Source organism: Copadichromis virginalis, linkage group LG18 (genome assembly GCF_057382275.1).
Source record: "Copadichromis virginalis isolate Kocher_CV1m ecotype Utaka linkage group LG18, C_Virginalis_male_GT1.1, whole genome shotgun sequence".
Classification (NCBI taxonomy): domain Eukaryota; kingdom Metazoa; phylum Chordata; class Actinopteri; order Cichliformes; family Cichlidae; genus Copadichromis; species Copadichromis virginalis.
In genome coordinates this window covers 16,800,313-16,826,354 of record NC_140635.1, presented here as the reverse complement: position 1 = coordinate 16,826,354, position 26,042 = coordinate 16,800,313, and the positions used below count along the sequence as shown (strand labels likewise).

Sequence of the window (26,042 nt, the reverse complement as noted above, 5' to 3'; positions counted from 1 at the left end):
TTTAATGGATCCACATAGCTTGCTTGGCAGTCCTCCTTTAGCCTGTCCAGTAGTTTTTGATTCACTCATGAATCATGATTAGGAGCAATTAGCAAATCCCTCCACTAAGCATAAGCTGCTGAGTTTAAACTAACTGAAAAAGTAAGATGTAAACTGTGTTAAGGCTGAATGACTTCCTACGGTTATTTTTCTGAGTGCTAAGCAGGTTAATTAATAAGCAACTTATCACAAATCCCAGTGAAAACGGATGAACTCGAGCATAACGGTAGTGCTGTAATGGATTGCTTAAAGAAGCCCCTTTGTTGTAAGCAGTAGTCATTTCTTCATTGTGTGTAAGGTTAGATAACAAAGCGTGTATCACATGATTCAGATGTAGACTGAAACTGGGTAACAAAGTTGAGTAAATTTTCATGTTAAAACCTCACTTCACTATTTAATCATTGCTGACACACCTCCTACTTTCTCTCCCCGCCATCTTGGGAAATGTAAAGGTCAGAAAGTCCAGCCGTGCATCAAACACACACACATTTCCATGCCTATCTTTGTGAGGACACTTATTGACATGATGTATTCCTTAGCTACTAATCCAAAGAGTAAAAGAATGCTGTACAGTGGCCCTGAAAGCTCATTGTACTGCAATTTGAACAAAAACCAAAGAAAAAAATATTTTAAAAAAGCAAAAAGATAACATGCAAGCAAATTAAGACAACATCTTCAATATTTCATCACATCACTGCAACATGTTTTGCTCTTCCATTGTGTTTCCTGTAATTGAAGCCTTTTATTTTATAAGTGCTGCCTCTGTGTTGGCAAATTAGTTATGATATGTTCTTGTGCTTTTCAATTTGGATTTGTTTTCTTGAGCTGCAGTGCCTTTAGATGTCAGGGCTACCTCAATAACTAAGTGTTTATATAATCACACCCCTTGCTCTAATTTACACCGCATTCCAGCTCAAACTCTAAATCCAAATCTTAACCCTCAAGTAGCCCTTTGAAAATTTGTCATCAAGAAAAAAAAGCAAGCGAGCCTTTCATCATGAAATATTCAATATATGAAGTATAAGATATATATATATATATATATATATATATATATATATATGACAGGAAGGTGGTTTTCCCATATAAAAAGGCTTCAGTCTGGCACGCGGTGGACAGTTGTCAGTGAGGTGTCCACTGACATGAGTAAATGGGCCCTGACAGGCTTTGTTGTCCCTCTCTGTCCTAATGGAGGCTAAACAGAAATTGCATCGAGATCAAAGTCGCATCCAAACTGTTTGAACTCTCTGAGGAAATGAAATAAAATAGTGGCCGGTGAGGCCAGCATTTTCATCACACTCAGTGCACTGATGGTAATATAAGCAGAGAAACACACATGCAGACAAATATTTATACACTCACTGGCCTCTTTGTTAGGTACACCTGTTCAATTGCCCATTAATGCAAATATTCATAAATCACACGGCACCAACTCAGTGCACTTAGACATGTAAACATGGCCAAGGTAACCTGCTGAAATTCAAAGTGAGCGAAAGAATGGGGAAGAAAGTCACTATGAACGTGGTTGTTGATGGCTGACAGGCTGCTCTGAGTATTTCAGAACCTGCTGATCTAGGGGGATTTTCCTGCACAGCCGTCTCTAAAGTTTACAGAGAACGGCCTGAGAAAGAGAAAATATCCAGCGAGTGCTCCCAATAAAAATGCCTTGTTGACACCAGAGGAAAACCTGAGCTGATAGAAAGTAACTGAACCATTCATTACAACCAAGGTTCACAGAAGAGCATCTCTAAATGCGCATGTCAAAACTTGATGCATCTGGGCTAAAGCAGCAGAAGACCACACCGGGTACCACACCCACAGCTAGGAACAGAAAACTAGTGACTACTGTTCACATGGCCTCTCCAATATTGGACAATATTGTCCTGACACAATACCATTAAAGCATTGGTTACACACCACAACCTACCTGAGTAACATTCCTGAACATGTCCATTCCTTTATGACCACAGTGTATCCATCTTCTGATGGCTAATGCACCATATCACAACACTCAGATCTCAAATTGGTTTCTTGAACATGACAGTGAGTTCACTGCAATCACATTCCCTTCACAGTCACCAGATTTCAATCCAGCAGAGCAGAGAGGAAATACAAATCTGCAGCACCTGTGTGATGCTGTCATGTCAATATGGAGCAAATGTTTTCAGCACCTTGTTGAGGCAGCTGTGAAATTAAAAGGCAGTTACAGTACAAGCAAGATGTAACTAATGAAGTGGCCAGTGAGTGTATAGATGTAGACAAGCTGAGTGTGAAGAAATAACTCACACAAACTATGAACAGTTGGTGAAAACACGCAAAAAACATTGTCTCTATATAGTATAATGTCTCTATATAAATTTATCAGCATTCATTATTAATTAACAATACATAGTGAATAAATAGAATTACCACACTGGATCGGCTCTTATCTGAGAAAGTTTGGAGGCTAACTCTGTGCATGAAGCTGCATATGAAGTAGAATTAAAAGCAGCAATCAAACAGTCTGTAGTTTCAGCAGTTTTCTCTTAATGACTAAGTGAAAAGCACATTTCTGGAATAAATTTAGGAGGACGGCTCATTTCATGCATCTTCAGACACACATATATTCGCGCAAACACAGACAAGTGGGAGAAAATTATCATAAGTCATATTTGAGATCAGTCAAATGGGTGTGCAGAAATGAATTTCAATAATAAAGCCTATTTCACAGATGCAGCAGCAGTTCATTTGAATCAGTAAGGCGATATCTGCTGCCCCTAATTACCAGTGACAGATTGGGATGAGATTATCCGCCACTCTAATCTATGTTATGAATCTCTATTGAGGATGATTCAACAGAGATGGATAAAGCTACTTTGAATGATTATTGGGAAAAGGGGGGGGGGGGGGATTCATGTATTCATTGTTTGCTTTTTTGGGGGGATCAGTAACTTTAAAGTCTTTTAACTGATGACACAGGGGTACTTTATTATGAAAATGTATTTTCTGTGTGCTCTGCTCTCCTCTTGGATGCATTCGGCTGTCGACCACAACCGTGATCCCTTGATTTCAAATTGATCAACCATGTCTATGAATATCAATTGAGCTGTTCTCTGGTGAGAAAAATACAGACGTCGTTCATCTGTGGGGAATTTAAGAGTTCTGCATCAGTCAGTTCAGTTCGGTATAACTTTGAAAAATATCCTCAGGGAAATTGGCGGTCTCTGGTTTAACACAACATTGATTGAACTACTTAATCTAGAATTTTAGCCACAAAGAAAACTGCTGATTCTCTGCACAAAAAATAGGAAAAAAAAGAAACGAAAGGAAAAAAGTTTTGGCTAAAAATGTCAACAACTGATATTTTCCACACCTTGTGAAACTAGTCAAAACTGCCTTGTGCAATACTAAACATGACAGCCGTCACAGTCAGATTCTGTCCAGAGCTGACATAAACCTTGACAATGTCATGCTGATGCAGTTACAGTTTGAGTTCTTCCAGTTAGGATCCGAACACATGCAAGTCATCACAGAGGGAAAACAAAGTCATGAGGTAAAAATTAAACGCTCACCAAGCTTTCCTGAAAGCAGTGCTGCCTCTTAATAAATGTAATAACCGAGTAAGTGAGGCAGGCAGTCACACTGAACAAAGGCTCTATGAGGCAGTGCTTTGTCTGTCAGCTGTCACTACAGCTTGCCTGCTACGGTGTAAAACACAATTGAGATATTCCTTGTCAGTCCCCGTATCAGCCAATTTCGTTCAGATAAAAATAGCAAGTACACATTTTGATATTTGTATTTTTAATACGAGGATTCGCAGAGCCTCTGGGAAAGTTGTAAAACGCTGTATTTTGAAAACAGCATGTCTCAATTTTTAAAATATTCCTTCATATTCTTTCTTCAAACACAGACCCAGATTTTTCCACTCTTAGTTTAGATTCAGTGAACATCTACATCCCGTTTGGTTACAGTCTGGAAAAAAATAAATACTTTTTTGTGGAGAGGAACACTAAGCAAACACCAAACTTAAAAACGGGTAAACACCATTCACAGACAGAGCCTTTGAACGACTCAGTGTTGAATCAGCTATAAATACACAGCTATGTTATAATTGTTTTCCTCTGCCATCTAAACCAATGAGCCTAGAGGTCCTGCGGTACAGTGATGGACCACATCACTGGGAAAATGCACTGTACCTCAGAACCTGGGCGAACTGCCTGTTGAATGCACAACAGCCTCAGCCAAAACACACAGAACCAACTTCGTGTGCTGCTCTGCCTGCACAGTGTGTTTGTGTGTGTGTGTCCCTGTGTATGCAGACATTCTAAATACAACTGTGGCAACGTTTGAAAGCTCAATACTTGAGCACCGTGTTGGGCGAGTTGTTCGGCCGCTGCTGCTGCAGATGTGAATGAAAATTTCTAGCCCCATTTTGACTGCACGAGCTGCATCAGCTCATGCGGGTCAGAGCTTTTCCGAGCTTACAGCATGAAACGTGATGTAGTAAAACACAATGCTCTGCCTTTTAGGGCAGCTAGGTTACTGTGTGCTTACACAAACCCTAATTGTACTGTTAGGGTGGGAAGAAGCACTTAATGGAACAAGAGCGTAATCACTAATCACAGCTGCTTTTTGTTAGCTGCCATCCTGTTAGGGAACTGACAATATGTCTGTCATTAGTCAACCGTCTCTCTTGAAATTTCAGCTTAAATGTGTTGTTTTCTTTTCACTGAATCTGGCAAAACAGCCATGTGGTCCGATAAAGCAGCAATTTCAAGAGTTTGACTTCCAGCGCAGAGACAATTAAAGGTTTTGAGCAGATGCGAGTAAAAAGCTTTTGACAACAGAGGCACTTAGTCTCTCCTGGAGGACGCACTCTCTCCTTAACACTGAACACATTCTTCCTCAATCATGATTTGCAAAAGAAGCAATGGACAAATTTTGCAGAAATCAGAGTGAATTTTGCAGATTTCATCAATTTGGGATGCAAAAAATAATCATCCTAAAGGAGGTACTTGAGTTTTACTTGGCACACAGCACATGCAGATATCTCTCTGACAACCTCTCAGTGATCTGTGCACACTTTACCAACATTAAAGCAGCATCTTGTCTATCAGGCAGGGTAAATGTGCTTATTGCATTTTTATTTTCATTTTGAAATGACTTACCAGGCATAAACCGCTGAGTAGAGAGATGAGTAGAAAGTCCAGATTGCGGAGAAGCAGAGAGGATCCCATCCCTGACCTGAGGCAACTCTACCTCCAAGAGTCCTTGCAGGGCTCAGACAGATGCTGATTGAGCTCGGATGAAATTATTTAATCTACTTAACTCTCTTCAAAGTGGAACGAGTTGTGTTTTTTCACTCCATCTGGCCTCTCGATGCTTATGATGGCTTGTGAAATCATAACTCTGTAATCGCCTCGCTTTGCCCTCGATTTAATTTCCTATAATCTACTATATGCTCCGGCTCAGTCTGCTCTCTTTATTTCTCTGCATCTGTCTTTTTTCCTCTTCTGAAATTACATCCACATGTCAGAACTATTTATGTCGCCCTAGCTCTGCGGTGGGAAGTTCAAATGATTCTTTGTAGGGAAGAAACCGACGCTGTATTTTTAGGTCTTTTAAATTTCCCCCTCAGACTAACTTAAACACTTCAGTATGGAGCTGTGCGCCTTGCGGCTTATTCCAGTATTCTTTTCCAAGCGTTAGATCAGCGTTGTACAAAAATAAGCCCGAAACGTATCATTCCATCACCAGTCGCTGCTGAATTTCACAACTTCAATCCTGTGACTCATGTCACCATCAACAACGCACGGATCTATCGTGCAGGGCGGCAGTGGAGCAGAAGGATCGCAGACAGGGTCTACTTTGTGCATTTAACAGTAAATGGCAGCCAAGTGAAAGAGCGGAGCGTGAAATTTCAAACTTTTAATAGAAGTGTCTGATTTGCGTGTTTCAACTCAATCACTGTACGCGTGTTCGCTACCCCTGGTTACCGGTCTTTTTCTTTCTTCTTCTTTTTTTCTTATAAATTAATAAAAGCACAAAACGGTAGTGTATCAGTTGTCATGTCCACAAACCGTGCCGAATTATAAATCTATCCACCGTGACAGACAGAAACGGCATGTATGGAACTCTGTGGATCTGTTTAAGCTACCGATGGTGATGTGAAAAGCTTCAGAAAGGAGGAAAAACGCCAACTTGGTCTGAATAATTTAGGCTACTTACTATCAAGAGAAACCCAAATTCACCCTGACGGACAGATAATTCGCAAACGCGTGTTTGTTCGCAGAGTAAGCGCAAAACTTGAAGTTCCTCGTGTTGAGAAAGCGTCTCCAGATGTGGCAGGAGGCAGGTCGTGCTCAGTAGTGAGTATGTGGATGGAAAAGGAGGGGGGGCGGAAAGGAGGCAGGTAGGGTGGAGCGTAAGAGCTTTTCATTGGTGCGCTCTCTTACGTTGGAATAAACCACGGCTCCGAAATGACATATTTTCTCACCCCTCAAACAAACTCCACATTCAACAGATCGCAGGGCCTTTGCCAAACCGCTTTTTTCCCCCTGCACTCTCTCAAAAGTTGCAACTACTAGTAGGATTGGATTACTGAGACATAATGCAGGAGAGCGTGCACAATTTTCTTTTAACGAATCAAGATTTTTGTTTGGAAATGAAATAATAGAGGATTTGTGGACAGTCTCATAGCAGTTTGTCTATACTTTATACTTTATGCTTTTTCGCGAATATGTTTGTGTGACACTGTTATTTTAATCGTGCAGGCAGACATAATTATTACTATTATTGTAATGGTGATAATAATATATACAAAGTCGTTCCTAATCAAATACCTGTTTATAACTGATTATCAGGTTAAGAGACGATTAACCCTTTAGTGTCCAAATATAATACAGGCCGCCTGGTCTTATTTGGTAACTTTGGGTGTAAAAGTCCGAAATCATACATGAGTGAACGCTTTTTCCGCCGTTCTTTCAGATTAACCTCAGCTTTCAGCTTTGCAGTTGTTTTATATTACTGACTTTTAAAATTGTTTAAAGGGGGGGAAACAGTTTTTGTCTTCACGGTTATAATTAAGTGAAAACTGGTATTTAACATGAACAAAATGTTAGACAACTTGAAATATGAACTATAAATGTTTTTTGTACGTTTTTTGAGCCTTGGTCTCTCTGTTTTTCATAATGTCACTTTTATATCCCAAATGTCCAAGCGCTTTATGGACTCTGTGATAGATACTAAAGTAGTTCCTGTCCACCTGGAGACAGAGACCCACATTGACACTGATGACACATGATGACACTGCCATGCCAAACCAGGCATGAATGCATGCAAACATCACATATATGTTTTGACTATCTTCCTTGTTCCTTCCTTCCTTCACATTTCATTCTGTAATGAAATTATGTAAGTGTCCCCATCCCACTGAAAATTTCCACTTTCTGATTTTGAAGTCTTTCAATCCCGCTGTGATGTCCTCATTTGACCAAGGCAAGTGGGAAGATCTCCAGCTGTTTAATTTTTTTAAGTGTCTTTTCTCAAAAGTGATTCTAGAACCACCAGTTCAGCAGGTTATGATGATGGTTTTCGGGGAAAATGGCAAACACCATTGGAGCTGCTTATTCCAGTTGCTATGGTACTCTGACAGCAGAATGTACAGTGCTGTTTTTTACAGTGTGGTCACAGTTGTGATCAAATGGCACAATGACTGAAATGCCCCAGCTGTTAAACCATGCAGAGTCCCAGCTATCATAGAATAGTTGTAGGATTATAAAACCACCTCACAGGCTCCCACAAGCAGAGATATAGTAAAAGGCAATTTCAGTCCTGCTGGGTGTAACCTACAGTGCACCACCTAGAAATACCCAGCTACACCTTTTCAAAGAACAAAGGGTACATATTTGGGCCCAGGGAGTAAAAAGGTACACGCTGGCACCATTTCATCTAGATTTTAAAACAGGATTACTTTTAAAAAGATTGTGTGTGTGTGTGTGTGTGTGTGTGTGTGTGTGTGTGTGTGTGTGTGTGTGTGTGTGTGTGTGTGTGTGTGTGTGTGTGTGTGTGTGTGTGTGTGTGTGTTCAGGGATATGCAAGGTCTTAGGTGAAATATAAATTTTCAAGATAATTTCGCATTAAACACAGGAGCACACAGAAACAGTACATGGAGGTTGGGGTGATGGGGATAAGGTTGTATGTACCGATCATGGTGGCCAGCCTTAGCATGTGATTTATATTATCTTGTTTGTGTTTGAAGTACATGCCGAGTATTATAAAGGGAATGAGCTCTAGGCGCAACATAAGCATGGAGGCAGTGTTTTTGTTTTAACTGGGTCAAGTTTTTCTATAAAGTTGAAGTCAATTTATCTAAATTTTCATGATCTGTTAGCAAGTTGAGCCAGTGAGTTATTGATCATTTTGGTTTTTTTTTTCCAATTAAGAAAAATAGCTTTTAATGCAACATTTAAAGGCATTAAGCTACAAGCTTGGAGGTTCCTAGGTACAGTCAAAGAGAAGAAGTCAGATCCAAGTAAAACAGAGGAGGTGAGATGCTGAGGCTAGCTCTGTCGAAGGTTCTAGCTTTAAACTTTTCTGAGGCATTTGTTCTCCAATTTGTTTTGTGCTCTGACAGGGCATTAAGATATAGACACCAGAGGTTCAAGACTGGTTTCCACATGGTACAAACCACAAGTATGCTAGCAAGTACAAATATCAAGGGTATCAAACAACAGCACTTTAGATGGTACTGCCCCAGCTACATGCTACTGCGCCCATTAAGGCAATTTCTTTTCTGAGAATATAGTAAGCACTTTGATACAACTGTTATTCTGATATATATAAATACAATTCTTTTGTATTGATACAATATATCAAGCATCAAGCAGTGACTCACTATAAAAGCCATCAATGCTGATAGACAACCGTGATTGGCTGCTGTTGTGGATGAACATCGTGTGTATTATCCATCAGAGAGAATAATGTTTCAGCAATCAGCTTTAAAGTCATTAACTGCCATATGCTTCCGCCACACAGGGCACAGGCTGGCATCTCATGCTGACATTGTTTTCATGCATCAAATCAAAGTTTAAGTCGCAGCAGCACTCATCACGTGTGCAGTTATACTTGAATGTACGTGTTTATTGTGGGGTTTAAAATGCTCCAAATCTTTGTAGTTTGGCGTTTTTGCTCATGTCTTTTAACCAGCTGATTAACTGTACGTTTTGTTAACAGTGTGAAACTAAGATAGAATAATGACTCAGTGGACAAATTCACAGCCCCAGTTCTCTGTGTACTAGGATGGATAATGGGTATTTAGTAATTTGAGCATAAAAGCTCGCCTTAACTCAAGGTTCACTACATTTGTGGAGCTCTCAAGCCTTTTACAGTTGTCCCTAGAGGATACACACAATACGGTTCTTACATTCGATTTTCATGTGTATCATACCTGCTAAGAAAGTGTTGTTGTTGCTGCTCAGTGATACGTTTTTGAAAAAGTCAGTCAAAGATGGTATTTATATATTGTTCACTTGCAATTAAAATATAGGATATGATAGGACCTATAATTCAAGCTCTTTATTTGCCGACAGATTCAGTGAGGTGCAGTTGATGTCTTTGTTTAAAGCTGATAAGAAGACCAAGCTTTGCTATATTCTTTCTGCCTCTTCACGAAAAAAGCAACAACATATAGCGATTTAGTCTCTTATTTTTTATAAGGACTTGATGTCAGGTTGTTGCTGTGTCACTTTGCTCAGTCAGTCAAAGATAAAAGAAAAAAGCCGCAACATAACGAGAAGTTGTTTTTGCATGAAAAAATCAAAAAAGATCCAGTACCATTTTTATAACCCCTTAACTAAGCAGCAATGCACTATAGGTTATGAAACTGTGTGTCTTTGCACAGCATTGAAAAATAAAGATATATAAATATCTTTCCCATTTTCCACTTCCTTTTTTTAACTTCCTTATTTTCTTTTTGCTCTGTGTATTTATTTCTTAGAGGTCATGGTACTTACTATAACAATGTCCTCAGTATTAACCAGCAGAGCCTTCTTTTCCATCATAAATATAGGTTAATTCCTGCGGTGCAAGATAATACACAATATAAAAGCGGTCATAAACAAGCAATAAGATGTATCAATATATTTGCTCATCTGCCTTGCAGAAGATTGCACCCCACTGTGCCTCTATGGAAAACTCAAGATACAGTAGGCTGCAGAAGATTAACAGACGAGACTGTGTTTAAGACATATGCATAATCTCCACTCAGTTTTCAATTCATCTGTCAGGGTTTGTCTTTCTAAAACAGAGCTTTTCTTTTGAAACAGTCTCTGGGAAAGGTTAACCTTGCCTTCAAGCCAATTACTGTATCTCTGTGCCAGTTCTGCTGGTTATGGTCTTATCCATGGTACTTATTCTTAATTTTTCACCCTGTCCTGCATCTTTTGCCATCAAATTTATCACAGAAACATTCTGTCCATCTGGAATGATTAATATCCATGTCCAGTAATTGTCTGTTAGGTTCAGCGCTCTGCTGTGACAGCACATCTCTATCTATCGATCGATCTATCTATCTATCTATCTATCTATGAGCGCAGCAAGCTTCCATCATGGTTGGAGCCCAACTCTGTAGGAGACCAACTTGTATATTCTTGTTCTCTCACATTTACAAAAGGAATCAGATATCAAAGTAGATGAAAGTGAAAAAAGCTATTAAGAAATCTATTATGGTAAATGGCCTGTATTTGTATAGCACTTTTCTAGTCCCTAAGGACCCCAAAGCGCTTTACACATCCAGTCATCCACCCATTCACACACACATTCACACACTGGTGATGGCAAGCTACAATGTAGCCACAGCCACCCTGGGGCGCACTGACAGAGGCGAGGCTGCCGGACACTGGCGCCACCGGGCCCTCTGACCACCACCAGTAGGCAACGGGTGAAGTGTCTTGCCCAAGGACACAACGACCAAGACTGTCCAAGCCGGGGCTCGAACCGGCAACCTTCCGATTACAAGGCGAACTCCCAACTCTTGAGCCACGATCGCCCACGATCTGTTATACTTGGAGGAAATTAGCTGTTCCCCTTATCAGCTCTCATTATCATCCACTCATGTTAACTTTCTCTACTTAGAAAAAAAAATAAAGATAGTTTTGGCTTCTCCACTTGTCACAAGGGGTCGCCACAGCAGGTACCACTGCATGTTTGATTTGGCACAGATTTACCCGAGATGCCCTTCCTGACACAATCTCAAAGGGGACTCTACTTACAAAAAAATAATACGTTAAAAAAAACACGCCAGTGTAACATATGGCATGTATTTTGTATTACGTATTCACCACTGAAATGATACTATAAGCTATATGCTGCACCCTATGCAACAATCCAGGAATGGGGACACTGAAATTGTATATCTGTGTGACGCATGTCAAAAGCCATGAAAAAAGCCAAAAATTCAAAGCACATGTATGTCTGGACACACGATACTCCTCATTCTTGTATGGTTTCATATAGTGTGCTGGACTTCTTTTTATACATCCAGTTATATCTTTTCCATATAAACATCGTTTTGTTTTGGTTTGCTTTGCCCTGACTTTCACGTACACGCGTGACCCTAACAAAGGAAATTGCAAAAGAAAGCTTTAAATGTACACATATAATTTATTCCCCATGTTTAGAAACATTTTGGAAAATTCTGACACAATTACCAAGTGCTCCTCAGAAATCACCAGGGATTGTAATTGGAATAAAATCTTGGCTTCCTTTTTAATCATTTCTATTTACTTTAATCATGATTCCAAGGCAGCAAATGTCATATACAATATAGTCAATACCCAGTTTTTGTCACAAAACAATTGGTGAAGCCCCCCAGGGCCAGACAAAGTTTTTTCAAGTTGGATTAGGGTCAGCTCATCTTTCCTCCTGCTGTCTTGACAGCTCACACACTCAGGTCTCCCAGAGGTATAATCCAGAAATAGAATAAAGGAACAAATCTGGTCAAAGAAACTTCATACCTGACACTGTGAACATAGGACACACGTACACACTGTGGAAGTGGAGGAGTTGATGATTACGAACATCAATCTTCCACTTTCATGTCTATCATGAAACTACTTTGATGAAAAACATGGCCCGTGAAGATAAGGCGGCATGAGCTAACCAATGACCTTTACTGACCCACATATATATATATATATATATATATATATATATATATATATATATATATATATATATATATATATATATATATATATATATATATATATATATATATATATATACCCACCCACGTGGGTTCTCTCCGGGTACTCCGGCTTCCTCCCACCGTCCAAAGACATGCAGCTTGTGGGGATAGGTTAATTGAATAATCCAAATTGTCACTAGGTGTGAATGTGTGAATGAAAGTGAGTGCGAATGGTTGTCTGTCCCTGTGTGTTGGCCCTGCGACAGACTGGCGACCTGTCCAGGGTGTACCCCGCCTCTCGCCCTATGACAGCTGGGATAGGCTCCAGCGCCCCCCGCGACCCTGAAAAGGACAAGCGGAAGCGAATGGATGGATGGATGGATGGATATATATATATATATATATATATATATATATAATAACATTTCAAACACAACAAGCAATTCAGTACAAAATGCGCTATAATTTCAGAGTTGAGATTGTCCACCACTGTCATCAAATTCCAAGATAACCAAAGTGTTGAGCAATAAGACAAAACCAAAAAGGGACTCAAAAACAAAAGTAGGGTTGTGTAATTGTTAAAGTACGAGAAAAGAAAAACAGTTGGCACATAAATCTAACAGTTAATGTCAGAGGGGCCAGCGCAGTAGCTGCTTAGGATATCTGATAGCTCGATGTATTTTTCTCAGCAAATTAATCTGTTGTTACAGACATACTATCTGGATAAACTGAATGTAATCAGCAATGAGGTCACCATTTCTTTCCCAAAACAGAACAGCAGAAACTGGCTCGAACCAGCGTGCGATGCTTTAGATGGCGTTTACTTTGAAAACTTTGTGAGAGAGTTCTACGAAGCTTTGTCCCTCTGATTGGGTTGGGTTTACAGGGTTAGGTTAAAGCATGAGTCATGAGGAATGATAATTGGTTGTTTTAGGCATGAGAAGTGAATCAGAGACACAGGAGGGTGAGCGCCATCAAGTATGTAACTTTCCCCTTGTTAAAGTGAAGGAATAATTGTGTATTTCCTCATTTTTTCTTTTATTTTTGGTTTACACACACACACACACGTCACCCATCTTCTATATTTCTGTATAGACACTGTTGCTTCTGCTAAAGTGGGTCGCTCTAAACAACAAAGTGATGATAATACTCTTAGACTTGGTCCTGTTGTGGCATGCTACTTGGTCATCATTTCCATCATTATCGTTTAAACAACTTCTTTAAAAAATAGGTTAAAAAAGTTCAAAAGTAAATCATATATGATTTTTTGTTATACCAGGCCACACCTGCAGAGTCCTAACATGATCACGCTTGGCCTCAAACTTTAAGGAACGGGAAAACTTTAATTATTTACAAAAAATATAAGATCAGCAGAATTAAATTTTTACAGCTCGGTGCCATAAATAATAACATGAGGGGAAAAGGGAAAACATATTTACAGTGGAAACTATGGCCTCCACTGCTGTGAGTAGATATGGTTGTGGTAAACAGGAATCATATGAGCAGAGCAGAGTAAACACTTAACTGGTCAAGAGCAACATGGGGTTTAAAGTTAAGCGAAAACTGTCTTTAATAAGAGAACTGTTTGCACGTTGCAGAGCTGAAAATGCAATTTTAAATAAACAACGCTTGTCAGAGTTACTTGGTGTGACACTTTTGCCTCTCAGCAAGGGCACTCTAGTGGTCACTGTGACCACTTGGCTGCTGAGCTCGGTCAAACTCAGAGAATGAATGTCCTCGGGAGGATCAATACATGTGAAGTACCTCGATAAATCTTTCTTCATTCCCACCGACTCACAGAAATATAAGAGGTCTATAGTGGGGACAAGGTACAAGCAGATAATTACACAGAGAGCAGAAAGAATGGGGCCTTAATCAAATAAATTAGATGTGACATCAAACTAATGTGAGGATAATTTTAAACAAGGCTGTCTTCGAAAAGTCGGAATAATTCAGCAGTGCTGCTCTGCACGATTAAGTGTCCAAACTTCCAGATTGACCCATTATTTTCTCTATGTTAGTTCATATTAACTGAGGTAAAACATTTTGTATTCTAATGGGGAAAAAGGTGATATGAGGGAAACACATGATGATGAATCATTTGCGGATTCAAAGATTTGCTTTTACAGTTTGTTTGTTTTTATTCAATTGCTTTGGCACATTTTTCAAAAGATTTTTGAAGTTTCTTTTCTCAGTTCTCTTCTCTGCATTTCCCAAAACTGCTCATACATGCAGGCAAATTCAAGTTTTTCTGTGCAAATGAATAAGTGTTTAAAGCCAGGCAGAAAAATGCATAGACATTTAGTTTGTTTGTTCTCTTCATGTTTCCTTACAGTCTTGTCCTTCGTGTTTTCAGTAACAACAAATGCATTTTGAATAAAACTGTTATTCCTTCCTGAGAATACCTGCTACATTTGTGGTCTGAAGTTTAAATGTAGACTCATCATGGACATAAATGTCACAGTAATTTGGGGGTTTTGATGATTTCTTTGAGCTGTTCTTTGTGCTCAAATATACCCAAAGAGCCCAACTAAAATTTGGTTAAATGTGCCTTAGAAAGTTGCACCCCAATCAGATGCTTTTGGTAGACATCAACAAGCTTCTGGCATAATTCTGGCTGGATATTTGACCACTGTTCTTGGCAGAATTGACATAGGTCATTTAAATTGGTTGTTTTCCTAGTGCAGATCCAGCTTTTAAATAATTTTTAATAAGGTTGAGGTCAGGGCCTTTCAGAAGCTTAATGTTAGCCTGCTTTATCCATTTCAAAATCAGTTTTGATGTGTGTTTGGGATTATTGTCTTGACAGAAAATCCAAAATAAATTCAAACCTGTGGATCCAATTCTTTTTTCTTTTTTTTAAGTGATTAAAGATGCATGCTGTATAATTGTTCCACCCTGTAAAACAAAAAGCTCAACAAAACCATTAAAAGTACAAAGCTACCATGACATTCATGACCATGATTAGTGTATGTAAACCTCTGACTCCACAACTGTATATGAGAGTGTGCACGTTTATGGTTTTACATTCGACATGCAAACAAAATGTTTTCTGTGATTTGCATGTTTTATGAGTCATTTTTCCTCTAAATGGCTGCACATTACAGTTATAGTTACAGAAAAACTGAAAAAACAGAGACAAAACACATCAGCTATCAGTGCCAAAAAACACATACTGTGGAAACAAAACACGAGTCTGCTACGTGCAATAGAATGCTACAATAACAAAGCTGTGCTGTGAAATCACTGGATCCTTTTGCCCGCAGGCTCTATTAAACCTCACACCTAATGCTCTCCCTTACAAGGTAACAGGGGATTTGTTGCATCCAACCTCTGCACTTCTTCTGCATCCCTCTGTATTCTGCTGACTTCCCGTTGGTACACTGCCATATCTTTGCTCCTCTTTCTTTTTCACCAGCTAATAAATGTTTGTCTGAGCAGACTCTTTCATATTCTATACATATATATGCACAAAAAATTATTTCTATTCATAATTTACACCTGTGAGTTTGGCAGATTGTGACAGTTAACCACCCCATTTTCTGAAGATGATGACATATTCAATTAAATGACGCTAGCATATTCTTAAGACTAACTGATCAATAAATTGTGGTCAAATAACGAGAAATGTTCTTTCAAATGTCCACCAGTAATAAGATGTTACTGGATTGTTAGATGTCATCCCTCTCTGTATTTTTTGAGTATTGTGCAACTGAGAAGACTAAATTAAGTGGCAATATCGACACCCAGCTAATTACCCTGTGACCACAGGAGGGCAGTGTAGTTCAGATGCTGGCTGGGCTCTCCATGTTTGACAGCACAGATGTTGACAAGTTATAATTAGGGACTGACATCTTGCGCCTGAATAATAATACCTCTCTCTCATTACATTTTAACGTGAAGCCTCTGATGCATGAAGTTTTAGCTTGTGAACATTAAGGGTGCTTTTTTATATATCTATTACACGTGTAAATGTTTGTGACAGAATAGGTAAGACTAGGAGTTTGTAAGACGAATGTTGCTGTCTGGCGACGCACACTTTCATAAACACACGTAGATTAAATGTTTCGCATAAAATATATTTTAGCGGAAATCCTACTGAGAGCCCCCAAAAAAACCTGTGTTTATATTTTCTTTACTAAATAAGAATTTCTGCCAAACAACATGGCAGCTATGGAGTCTATGTTGGAGTGATGCCTGTGCAGACTGGCACCATTACCACTTCAGCACACTAAACTGGATAGCACATCGGATCCTAGTTGGACAGGGGACAGTTTAATTACACGCTCCTTCACTTCACTGACTGCCTTGTGGACCTGATAATGAACACGTCAAAACCTACCAGGAATTGAGCTGGTATATTAACCACCTTATTAGTATTAATGTTGGCGAGGACACGCTGTATCCTGAGTGCTCGTAAATGATCACAGTGGAGTAGTGTCGCCCCCGCTCCACAGAGCCCTGTCACAGAGCCAAAGGGTAGTTTGTCTGTTAATGCAGTTACAGAGCACTGGACTTAATGTTGCCCTGTAAAGAATTATGAAAGCAAATAAAAAAGGTTTCCCCAACACCGCACCTGCTACAACAGGGAAAAGACTAAATCTCCCCAGCTTCAGATTTAATTTTTTCAATTGTATAGAACAGATCTGTTTAGTGTTAAAACTGATAATCACATTAATGCTGTGTTTAAATCTCTGAGTGAATGTGCAGTATTCTATATGGGCTACAAATAATCAATTCAATTTATAAAATATTGCTCATCTACTGCAGATCACCTGCTTTGTAAAATTATGTATCAACCTCATAATGATTCATCTCTGATGATTTATGTTCAATTTCAATGACAGAAACGAATCCCGAGAATGTTTCTTTCTTTTCACAAAAGCTCTGTTGCCCACCTAAGCTGCTTATTTTCCTTTATCTTTCTGCTACACTGATGCAGGACCTAAATAAGTCTACAAGCAATTTAAGAAAAAAGAAAATTAAGTAGCTTCTATGTCTCTTCGGCTTTAGACTTCACACTCACCCCGAGGCCTGTTTTTCCCTCAGTCAAACTCACCAGGCCAAGGCTAACCCCGAGCCCACAGCAGCTCGTGGAATCTGTCTGAACCCTCCATGCCAGCAATGGAAAGGCTTGCACCGAGCTCTGACACAGAGAAGCTTTCTGTCTTTTGTTCTACAGTCCCAGCCTGCACACTTTCAGTCTTCCTTGCTCATAAGCTATCTTTCTATTGTATTCTTGCTTCGTATGCGTATGCAATAGCCCTGGCAAGCAGTTTAGCATTCCTGCATGGCAGACTTCCCACAATAAAAACTGCCAGATCACAGATTTGACCACAGCGGAGATATGACCTGCTAATGCCCCCACCTCCTACTTGAGGTGGGGGCTTTCCAAGCTTCCAAGCTTCTGTCTTGCACAAAAATACGTTGGTTTTTTAGCTTATAGGTGGCATAAATAAAGGGGGATGGTAGCTATGGGCTTTATTCCTACTTTCACAATCACAGGTGAGCTCAGTCGTTAGCTTGGCAAGTGAAAGCCCCCAGCTAACTCAGAATAAGGGAACACCAGGTTTGACAGAAGCATTAATATGCAGGCTGTCAGTGTGTTTTATTGACACTGCTTGCACGATCACACCAATAGGTTCAGATGAAAGCTGATAGTTAAATAAGGAACAGCCTGATGGTGGTGTTTACCTCTTTACCTCTTGACCTGCACCATGTGGCACCTATGCTGACATAAGTGAGGCAGCTTGTAAAGGAGCGTTGCCCTGAGCCCATTTCTCTTCAGCTACTTCACACAGCGATTATGTTAGCGCAGGCCATAACAGAGGCTTTCGGGTGCATTAGGAGCTTTACATCTCTATGCCATCACTGTGATCATGTTAGCAGAGCAGATTGTGTGGTCAAGCGCTGTGTGCTCCTGATCTTACTGCTCAGTGCAGCAGTGAGTCATTCCTCTGAGGAAGGTTGCAGGTTCTCTGCTGCGGATCAGAAGTGAATCCACAGCCTGTACAGCATAGAACGTGAAATGACCAAAGATATTTTCTGCATTAAAGTCAGGCATTTTTTTGATTATTTCTTTGATTATCAGTGATAATGTAGCACCTCAACATGAGCAGATGCGCTCATGGGGAATAGGCTGCTTTTGTCAGCCATGAAACATGACAGAGGTTTCAAGCCTTCATCTACATAGTGCTCAGGTTGCAGTTTTGCTTTCAGCCTCTTTTACATGTTTGGTTAAGAGGGTTAGCTATTTCTTTTCCCCACTGAAGATCGGCCGTAGCTCAGGCTGCTTCCACATCAGTGACGTCAACACAATGCACAACAAATTCTGAAAGCAACACAATGCTTTGGCATGTGCAGCTGTGCTACCCTGCACCTACAGGGGAAAACAAATTACAAAAAAAAATATGTTTTCGGAGGGGGCTACACATCCCGAGAGTGGGTCTTAACCTGCATCCAAATATAGTGCTCAGTGTGAAATGTTCTGGACTACAGAGGTGACAAACTGAATGTTTTGTTTGTTCATTACTGCACATGAGAAAATCTTCAATAATGGATGCCTGCTGGAGAAAAACAAAATCTTAACCCGGATGTGATACATGTTATGTTATCCACGCATCGATATCCATAGTTTGCAGAACAGATCTGGCAGGTCTTCGCCCAGCCTGTCGCTAACATGTTCTGATTGTTTGACAGTGCTGAATGGGCCCAGGGCTTCTGGGAGCTTATGACGACCCCTGTTGAAGGTTTTTTTGGGGGGTCATTTTGCAGCCTTTTCAGGACTTTGCCTTCAGTGGTAACAAATAACAGTCCCATAGATTGCTAAGTACATCCTCAGAAGACTAGAGTCACATCTACAGTATAGCAGAATCATATACTATTAATTGCCTCAGAAAAAAAACACATGTCACTGACACATCGTGATTTTTCTGTTGCGGCTTTTGTGTCTTTCTGATGTCTGACTGATAAAAACTGTACTTTTTCAGTGAGTCATCAGAACTGGACTGCCACTTTTTGGAATGGCAGTGTAATAGCATTGCTTTATCCTGGCTGCTAAAACATCATACACTAAAAGCCACAGCTGCACTGAAGGTCGTGTGATAGGTCAGAGTAACAATTGGCATTGTGCGCTTACTGGAGTTTTTCCAAGGTGCATGCCAGCCAGACAACAGACTAACTCCAAAATAGCAAACTGCACAGGTCTTAGATGGTTTGAGAGCTTGAGTGTTTGTGGTTGGTCATGTCAGGAGTTGTTGCTGCGGCCTGTTGATGGGATCACCTGACAGTATCTGAGGGGGGAGGTGGCAGTGAGCTATGTATGGCTGGATCCATTTATACTTGGGCTAACATACACTGTTTCCATCTGTCTCTGTGTAGGTTCGCTCAAACCAGACACTGACAATTTAAGTCATCTCCCATTTGAAGATATTGAGGAACAAACTGCAGCCATGACTAATCATTTCTCAAGCATTCACTCATCAGATTTTTTTTTTGTTCTTTTTACAATTTTATGCACCATCTCCCCCATGAAGCCACAGTCAAACAGAGCAACAGAAGAAGAGCGTGCCAAATTATTTTCCTGTGTGTTTCTCTTGTGTTTCATTGCATTTTAAAGACAATATCCCCTTGATCATTATGATTTAGTTCCTTCTCTCCTTTTCTAGCATTTCTACAAGCTGGTGCTGACAGGCCAGTCATATTTTTTGTGACATCATTCCTAATAAAGGAAATTATAGTTAGCTCAAGAAATCAAGCGCTTGAATATGTCACTGTCATGAAATTACATGATTCAGGCTCCTACAAAACTGATGATTAAAGGATTTGTTTCACATTATTCAGTATTTCCACTTCCTAACAGAGGATTTACCAAACTTACCATCAGGCAATGTTGACTTCATTAGTTGACATTTTTATCACATGAGCTTGATGGGAGCTCTTTAAAGGCTTTAAAGGCAAGCCAAGAGCAGCTGCTGACAAGCATCTTTCCTTGAAAAGACATGGAGATGTAATCATGATCAGTCTGTAGAGTGAAGACATGGAGCACATCGAGCATATATTTCTAAAAACAGGCCAAATTTATACATTTTCCCTGCTGTAGAATCTGTAGCTGCTATTTTTCACACTGCTTTCATTCTTGTGTATTTAGGCACAGTTCAAATTTCATCCTCCACAGATCGCAGCACCAGAACAAAAAATCAAAATACTCCACTGCCTTGCTCACCACTTACCTTTAGCCAATCGAAAGAAAAATGAGTTCTGAAAATTCAGAAAACTGCGACTGTTTAATCACAGCGTTAAAAGAGAGAGAGAGAGAGAAGCCCTTTTTAGTCTTGGAGGAGTGTAGACAATCAATTGAAGATTGCTGTCTTTATAATTACGATAATAAAAATTATTTTTGACTTCATTTTTACCTGCTGTCATGTGAACCAAAGAAATGAGATGTTCATAGCATATCAGCCTTTGGATTTTGTGGTTTTTACGCACTGTTAAAGTTTTTATATGGACAAATGTCCTTAATCAAGCTACGCGAGACCTCATGTTACCTAACCAATCTTTGACTATTGACCTTGTTCGGTGAAGTGTAGCATTTATTAGTGAGGAGAGGAAGACGAAAATGATGATATCTGAACAAGAGGGGAAGTTGCTTAAATTCCAGTGCCACAATGCTCTGTGATGAACAGCAATTATCCTTGATTATTATTCAAAATTACAACCAATGAGACGGCATCATCCGCTGTGCACACTGTGTGCCAGGACAAGCCTTTATGATGACCGTTTATCTAGTGCAATCAGAGGGATTTTCAGGCCATTAAAATAGGATTCACCAAGTGTTGTGTCTGTGTGATCTTAGTCTTGCGAGGGTGATTATATGTGTACAAACCACTCGCAAAGTTGAATACAACAAACAGAGAAGTGAATAAAGTAATCTGTGATAACACTGGGTGCTGCTTTGTGTAGCTGCCATTCACACTTGAATGCAGACACAGGGTGGTAGCTGTCTGATGTTTTCGGTTTTATTCACATAGTTATGAACTCAGAATCATGTGTGCAAGAATAACTCACACAAACATGCAATTAATTTGCTAATTAACGCAGAGTGAAATTTCTTGGAAATGAAAGGTCATGCTTGACATTCATATTAGCATCACAGTTCCTGTGATTTTCTGACTTTACAAATCTTGATTAAGATGTGTGGATGTATCCACACGTGACTTGTTTATCCAGCTACAGAAATAAACCCACTGTAACGCACTTTGGTTCATGATCAGGTTGGACTACCTTTTCCCCTTTTCTTCATGGGATAGATTCATAAAGGGTCTGGAAACATTTCTCAGGGATTTGAGATATTGTAGCATTACTCAGCTGCACATTCATGATGAAAATTTCCTGATCCTAAAAGTCTTTTTTCCTGTCTTCCTTCTCTCACCCCAGCTGGTCACGGCAGATGGCCGCCCCTCGCTGAGCTTGGTTGTTCTGGAAATTTCTTCCTGTTAAAAGGAAGTTTTTCCTTACCACTGTTGCCAAAGTGCTTGCTCATAGGGTTGTTTACTTTTTCTCTGTGTATTATTGTAGGGTCTGCCTTATAATATAAAGCGCATTCAGGTGACTCTTGTGATTTGGAGCTGTATAAATAAAACTGAATTGAATTGTTCCATCATAATATTACACAATGTTCAGCTGGAACTAAGAGGTCCAAAGTGGGCCATTACACCAGCACCAACAGCCTGAACTGTTACAAGACAGGATGGATCCATGTGTTCATGTTGTTTGTGCCAAATTCTGACCCTGCCGTGTGAATGTTAAAGCAGAAAGTAAACTCATCAGACCAGGCAACAATCTTCTATTGTTCAATTTATTTATTTTTTTACTAAAACTTGTGTAACTTTAGGCTAAAATTCCTGTTCTTAGCTGACAGGAGTGGCACTCAGTGTGGTCTTCTGCTTCTGTAGCAGAAGGGTTGGTTGCAATGAGTACTTATTTGAGTTACTGCTTATTTTCTCTTTTTTAAACCACTCTCTGTAAACTCCAGAGATGGTAGATCAACAGTTTCTGAAATACTGAGACCACTTCGTCAGGCAACAGAAGTCATGTTATATTCAAAATTACTGAAGTCAACGACCTTCCTCATTCTGCTCAGCAGGTCATCCTGATTATGTCTGTATGCTTAAAAGTACTGAGTCCCAGCAATATGACTGACTGATTAATTGAACTGATGTAGCTAACAAAGAGACCAGTGAGCGTATAAAAATATTGTAAAAAGCAAGCCGTCCATTCACAGATCCAGCGGAGACTTAATTATTCATGCTCATAAAGAGCATGTTCATGGATGCATTGTGGATTTGACATTTTAAAAGTTTGTAGATCTTTGTTAACACTTTCTTCTTTTTGAGTATTTTTGTACGACATCATTCTGTCACTAAAGCATTTTTCTCTGCATCTATAGAAGATTGTGCAAATAAGTCTGATCTACGCTCATATTTCATTAACAGAAGGAACCAGGCCCGGGGATCTCAGCTAATGTAGTTTTCCATCACTCCTGTCTTGATGATGTTATACACACAACAACCTTTGTCTTAAATAGAAGCACAAAGGCATATCCTTTTATAGTCCTCCCCTATTGTTGGCACTGTGGGGGTGGAGGTGACACCTGTGAACAGTGGATAAAGGGCCTCTAATCACCCATCTCTGACCGCAGTGTCCAGGATCACTCTGCTGTGTGTCAGTCCTCCCCTTTGTCTCTTCCAATGGCCCCTAAGAAGAAAGAAGAGCCAAAACCTGCCGCACCAGCTGCCCCCAAACCCCCAGAGCCTGAGCGCCCCAAGACCCCGGAGTTTGACCCAACATCAGTGACGGTAAAACATCAACAGATATTATTATTGTACGCACAGATTGTGGATCGGCTTCAGATAGAGGTTGTTGGTGAATTTAACCCCTTTTTTTATTCAATCATATTAGACAGATAAGGAGACTTCATTTCAAGAGTCCAATGCTGTTACCTATGCCTGTGTTTAAAGTGCATCAGAGACCCCATGTGACATTTACTTGGCAGTGCAAGACAAACAGGAGGGTAAAGATTTTTCAAGGCATTATGGTGATTCTTGTAATATTTTTTCTAACCTTCATAGCTTTACAGAATTTTTCATAAACTGCGCGCATCTTTGACAGTTATGGGGGAAAAAGCACGTAACTCACTGTCAGGGCGAGGTTCAGAAGCAAACTACTTAATACGTCAGACATCATGGAAACATTGTCTTCTGCTGACTTGGCCCTTTCTCAATGGATAAATGTTTTCTTGGTTGAGCGAGCTGCCATGTTACAATGGACCGTGGTTAAATCCACAAAATATGATCTTCATTATGTCTGCAAATAGCAGACCACCCTCACCATTCCTCTGTGGGGAAAAAGGGGTGGAAAAACTGGGAGGAAGAAAAATACAGATAATTATAGCCATCTTCATCCATCTTTAAACATGCTTAGATACGTTTTTGGATAATATTTTTACAAAACCTCACAAAGGGTCTAGGGGTCTGTAGATGTAGCCTGACATGAGACAGAAACAGGGGCGTGCCCTGACAGTTCAAAATATGCTTGAAGTGCAAAACTTCAAAAGTTGTTGTGGTTACTGAGGCCAAAGCTATTTTTAGATTTAAAATAACAGATTTTAATGGAGCACAAAGCTGATTGTAGAAACGAGCTGTACAGCTGGTTTAACATTCAGTTCTCTTTCTACTATATATTCTACCACCTGAGTGTCAAACATGTGCAGTTTCCCAGGAAAAGCAAAGATACTGTGCAGGACCCTCAAGCACCCAGGTCTCTGGTAGAGGACCCGAGCTTGAAGGATAAAGACCGCCCTGCCCTCTCTCTCTCACACAAACACAAAAATTAAAAAATTAAAAAATGAGATGAAACAGATGGGTTCCCCTTCAAGGTTTTGTTCTGCTTGTTCTGCTGAACAAATAGAAGAATAATTAGAAGCATATATAAATCGCTGGATCTCAGGTTTTCTAACTCTAAATGGTGTTTAACAGATTTTATGTACTTTACACTCTTTATATCTAATAATGCTGCTCGTGTGCATATGCACATGACATTATGGCCTTGTTACTTCCCCGTGGAGCTGACAGCACCAAAGATTCCACGTTACATCTAAAAATAAACTCAAATGACGCCGACACTGGTAGACAGTATACATCTAGTAAGAAGGGGGTTTTAGCCTCAAGGTCACAACTCGACCTGCTAAAATGGCTTGCTGTAGGAGGGTCATCAAGTTCACCGTCTTAAATGAATTCACTGTGTTTGCGGTACTATGTCCCAAATGATCAGCATCCCTCAGTCGCTTTGTTTTCTATGTCTTTTTGCAGCTGGAATTTACTCCTGAACAACTTGAGGGTAAGGCTCAGGCGGCTGTTACAGTTGTCTTCTGGGCTGCATGGTTTGTGAGTTATTTATAGAGTGAATAAATTGTTTGTGTGATCATGCCACCCATAAGTGTGTGAGAAATGTTCAGCAGCAGCTGGTGATACACTAGAGCCAGCATATGCTATTATATTAAAATAAACATCCATCTGTGTCAGTTGCTTTGAAAAGGCTTTAAGATGCATGTCAGTCTAGGTAGAGAGGAACATCTGAGGGTTTGACTCCTTCATTAGCGGTGGGCTCTTTTATGTGAGGCGTGCAATTATGCTGTTGATCGTTACACAAACAGAGAGCATGTGATGCCTTTTCTCAAAGACTTTGCATGTTCTCTTAGATTACAATAACAAGATGAGAAATCAAAAGGAATAATGCGCTTTCTTTTCATTCACAGACTTCAAAGATGCTTTCCAGCTGTTTGACAGGACCCCAACCAGTGAGATGAAAATCACTTATGCCCAGTGTGGTGACCTAATAAGAGCTTTGGGCCAGAATCCCACAAATACAGAGATAATGTACGTGCTTGGAAAGCCCAAAGCTGAAGGTTAGTAATGAGACAAGTGTGCAAACTGAGTCATTGCTGTTGTTAAGCGTTGGAGCTGGATGTAGTTCAAGAATCTGTACAATATCGGACTAAATAAAGTTCACCACTACAAAGGAATTCCGTCTTTCTTTCTCTTTTTTTTTGTGCTTTATTTGTTACACTTTCATTATTTTCTGCAGATATGAATACCAAGATGCTGGACTTTGACCAGTTTCTACCCATCCACCAACACATCTGCAAAGCCAAGGACCGTGGAACATTTGAGGACTTTGTAGAGGGCCTCCGGGTGTTTGACAAGGAGGGGAACGGCACGGTCATGGGTGCAGAACTCAGACACGTTTTGGCAACACTGGGTGAGTTAATTAACAACTTTAATTCATGAATCTGTCATCATAAGGAAATGTACTGAACTGACTGCTTTCCTGTGTTCTTCCTTGGGGATCATAGGTGAGAAGATGAGGGAGGACGAGGTGGAGCAGCTAATGCAAAACCAAGAGGATGCTAATGGGTGCATAAATTATGAAGCTTTTGTTAAGTACATTATGGCATCTTAAGAGGGGCCGATGTTTCTTTCAGCCTCATTGTCATTCTGGTGCTACATCGCAGTACATAATGAAATCAATATGAGTGAGTAATGAGTTTGTCTCTCCTTCATTGTGAATTCTTGACCGCAAAAGATTTCTGTACATCTCATCTTGTATATTTTTCATTTCCATGCATCTTGGATTGATCTACAGCATAATTCATCAATATTTCAATGTTTTCTTTTTTTTTCTAAGGTCCCTGATGTTAATGCTGTGCGCACACTGCACATTGCCCCTGTTTATTTTGTAGAGCATGGTAAATAAAAACACTCATTGTGGCTGTACTCGA

The 26,042-nt window shown here is 39.9% G+C and overlaps 2 protein-coding genes across 2 annotated transcripts in view; one reads left to right on the top strand and one right to left on the bottom strand.

Annotated features, from left to right (window-relative positions):
* Nucleotides 1-6,316, bottom strand: part of pth1r (parathyroid hormone 1 receptor) — a 44,602-nt gene extending 38,286 nt beyond the window's left edge. The window contains exon 1 of the mRNA XM_085439472.1: nt 5,187-6,316. Coding sequence (XP_085295598.1) covers nt 5,187-5,255 — 69 coding nt within the window. The 5' untranslated portion in view covers nt 5,256-6,316. The remainder of the gene's footprint in view (nt 1-5,186) is intronic.
* Nucleotides 6,317-22,882: 16,566 nt separating this feature from the next.
* Nucleotides 22,883-26,042, top strand: myl13 (myosin, light chain 13). Its single transcript, XM_085438782.1, has 5 exons — nt 22,883-23,061; nt 24,574-24,601; nt 25,020-25,169; nt 25,349-25,522; nt 25,617-26,042. Exons 1-5 carry the CDS (start codon nt 22,954-22,956, stop codon nt 25,721-25,723), a joined length of 567 nt encoding a protein of 188 aa, XP_085294908.1. The 5' UTR covers nt 22,883-22,953; the 3' UTR covers nt 25,724-26,042.

Excerpts from the sequence above, each read along its gene's own strand:
- myl13 (XM_085438782.1), top strand. The coding sequence starts at position 22,954 with ATGGCCCCTAAGAAGAAAGAAGAGCCAAAACCTGCCGCACCAGCTGCC. Across the intron at positions 23,062-24,573 it reads TTGACCCAACATCAGTGACG|CTGGAATTTACTCCTGAACA; the intron begins GTAAAACATCAA and ends GTCTTTTTGCAG. Across the intron at positions 25,523-25,616 it reads ACACGTTTTGGCAACACTGG|GTGAGAAGATGAGGGAGGAC; the intron begins GTGAGTTAATTA and ends TGGGGATCATAG.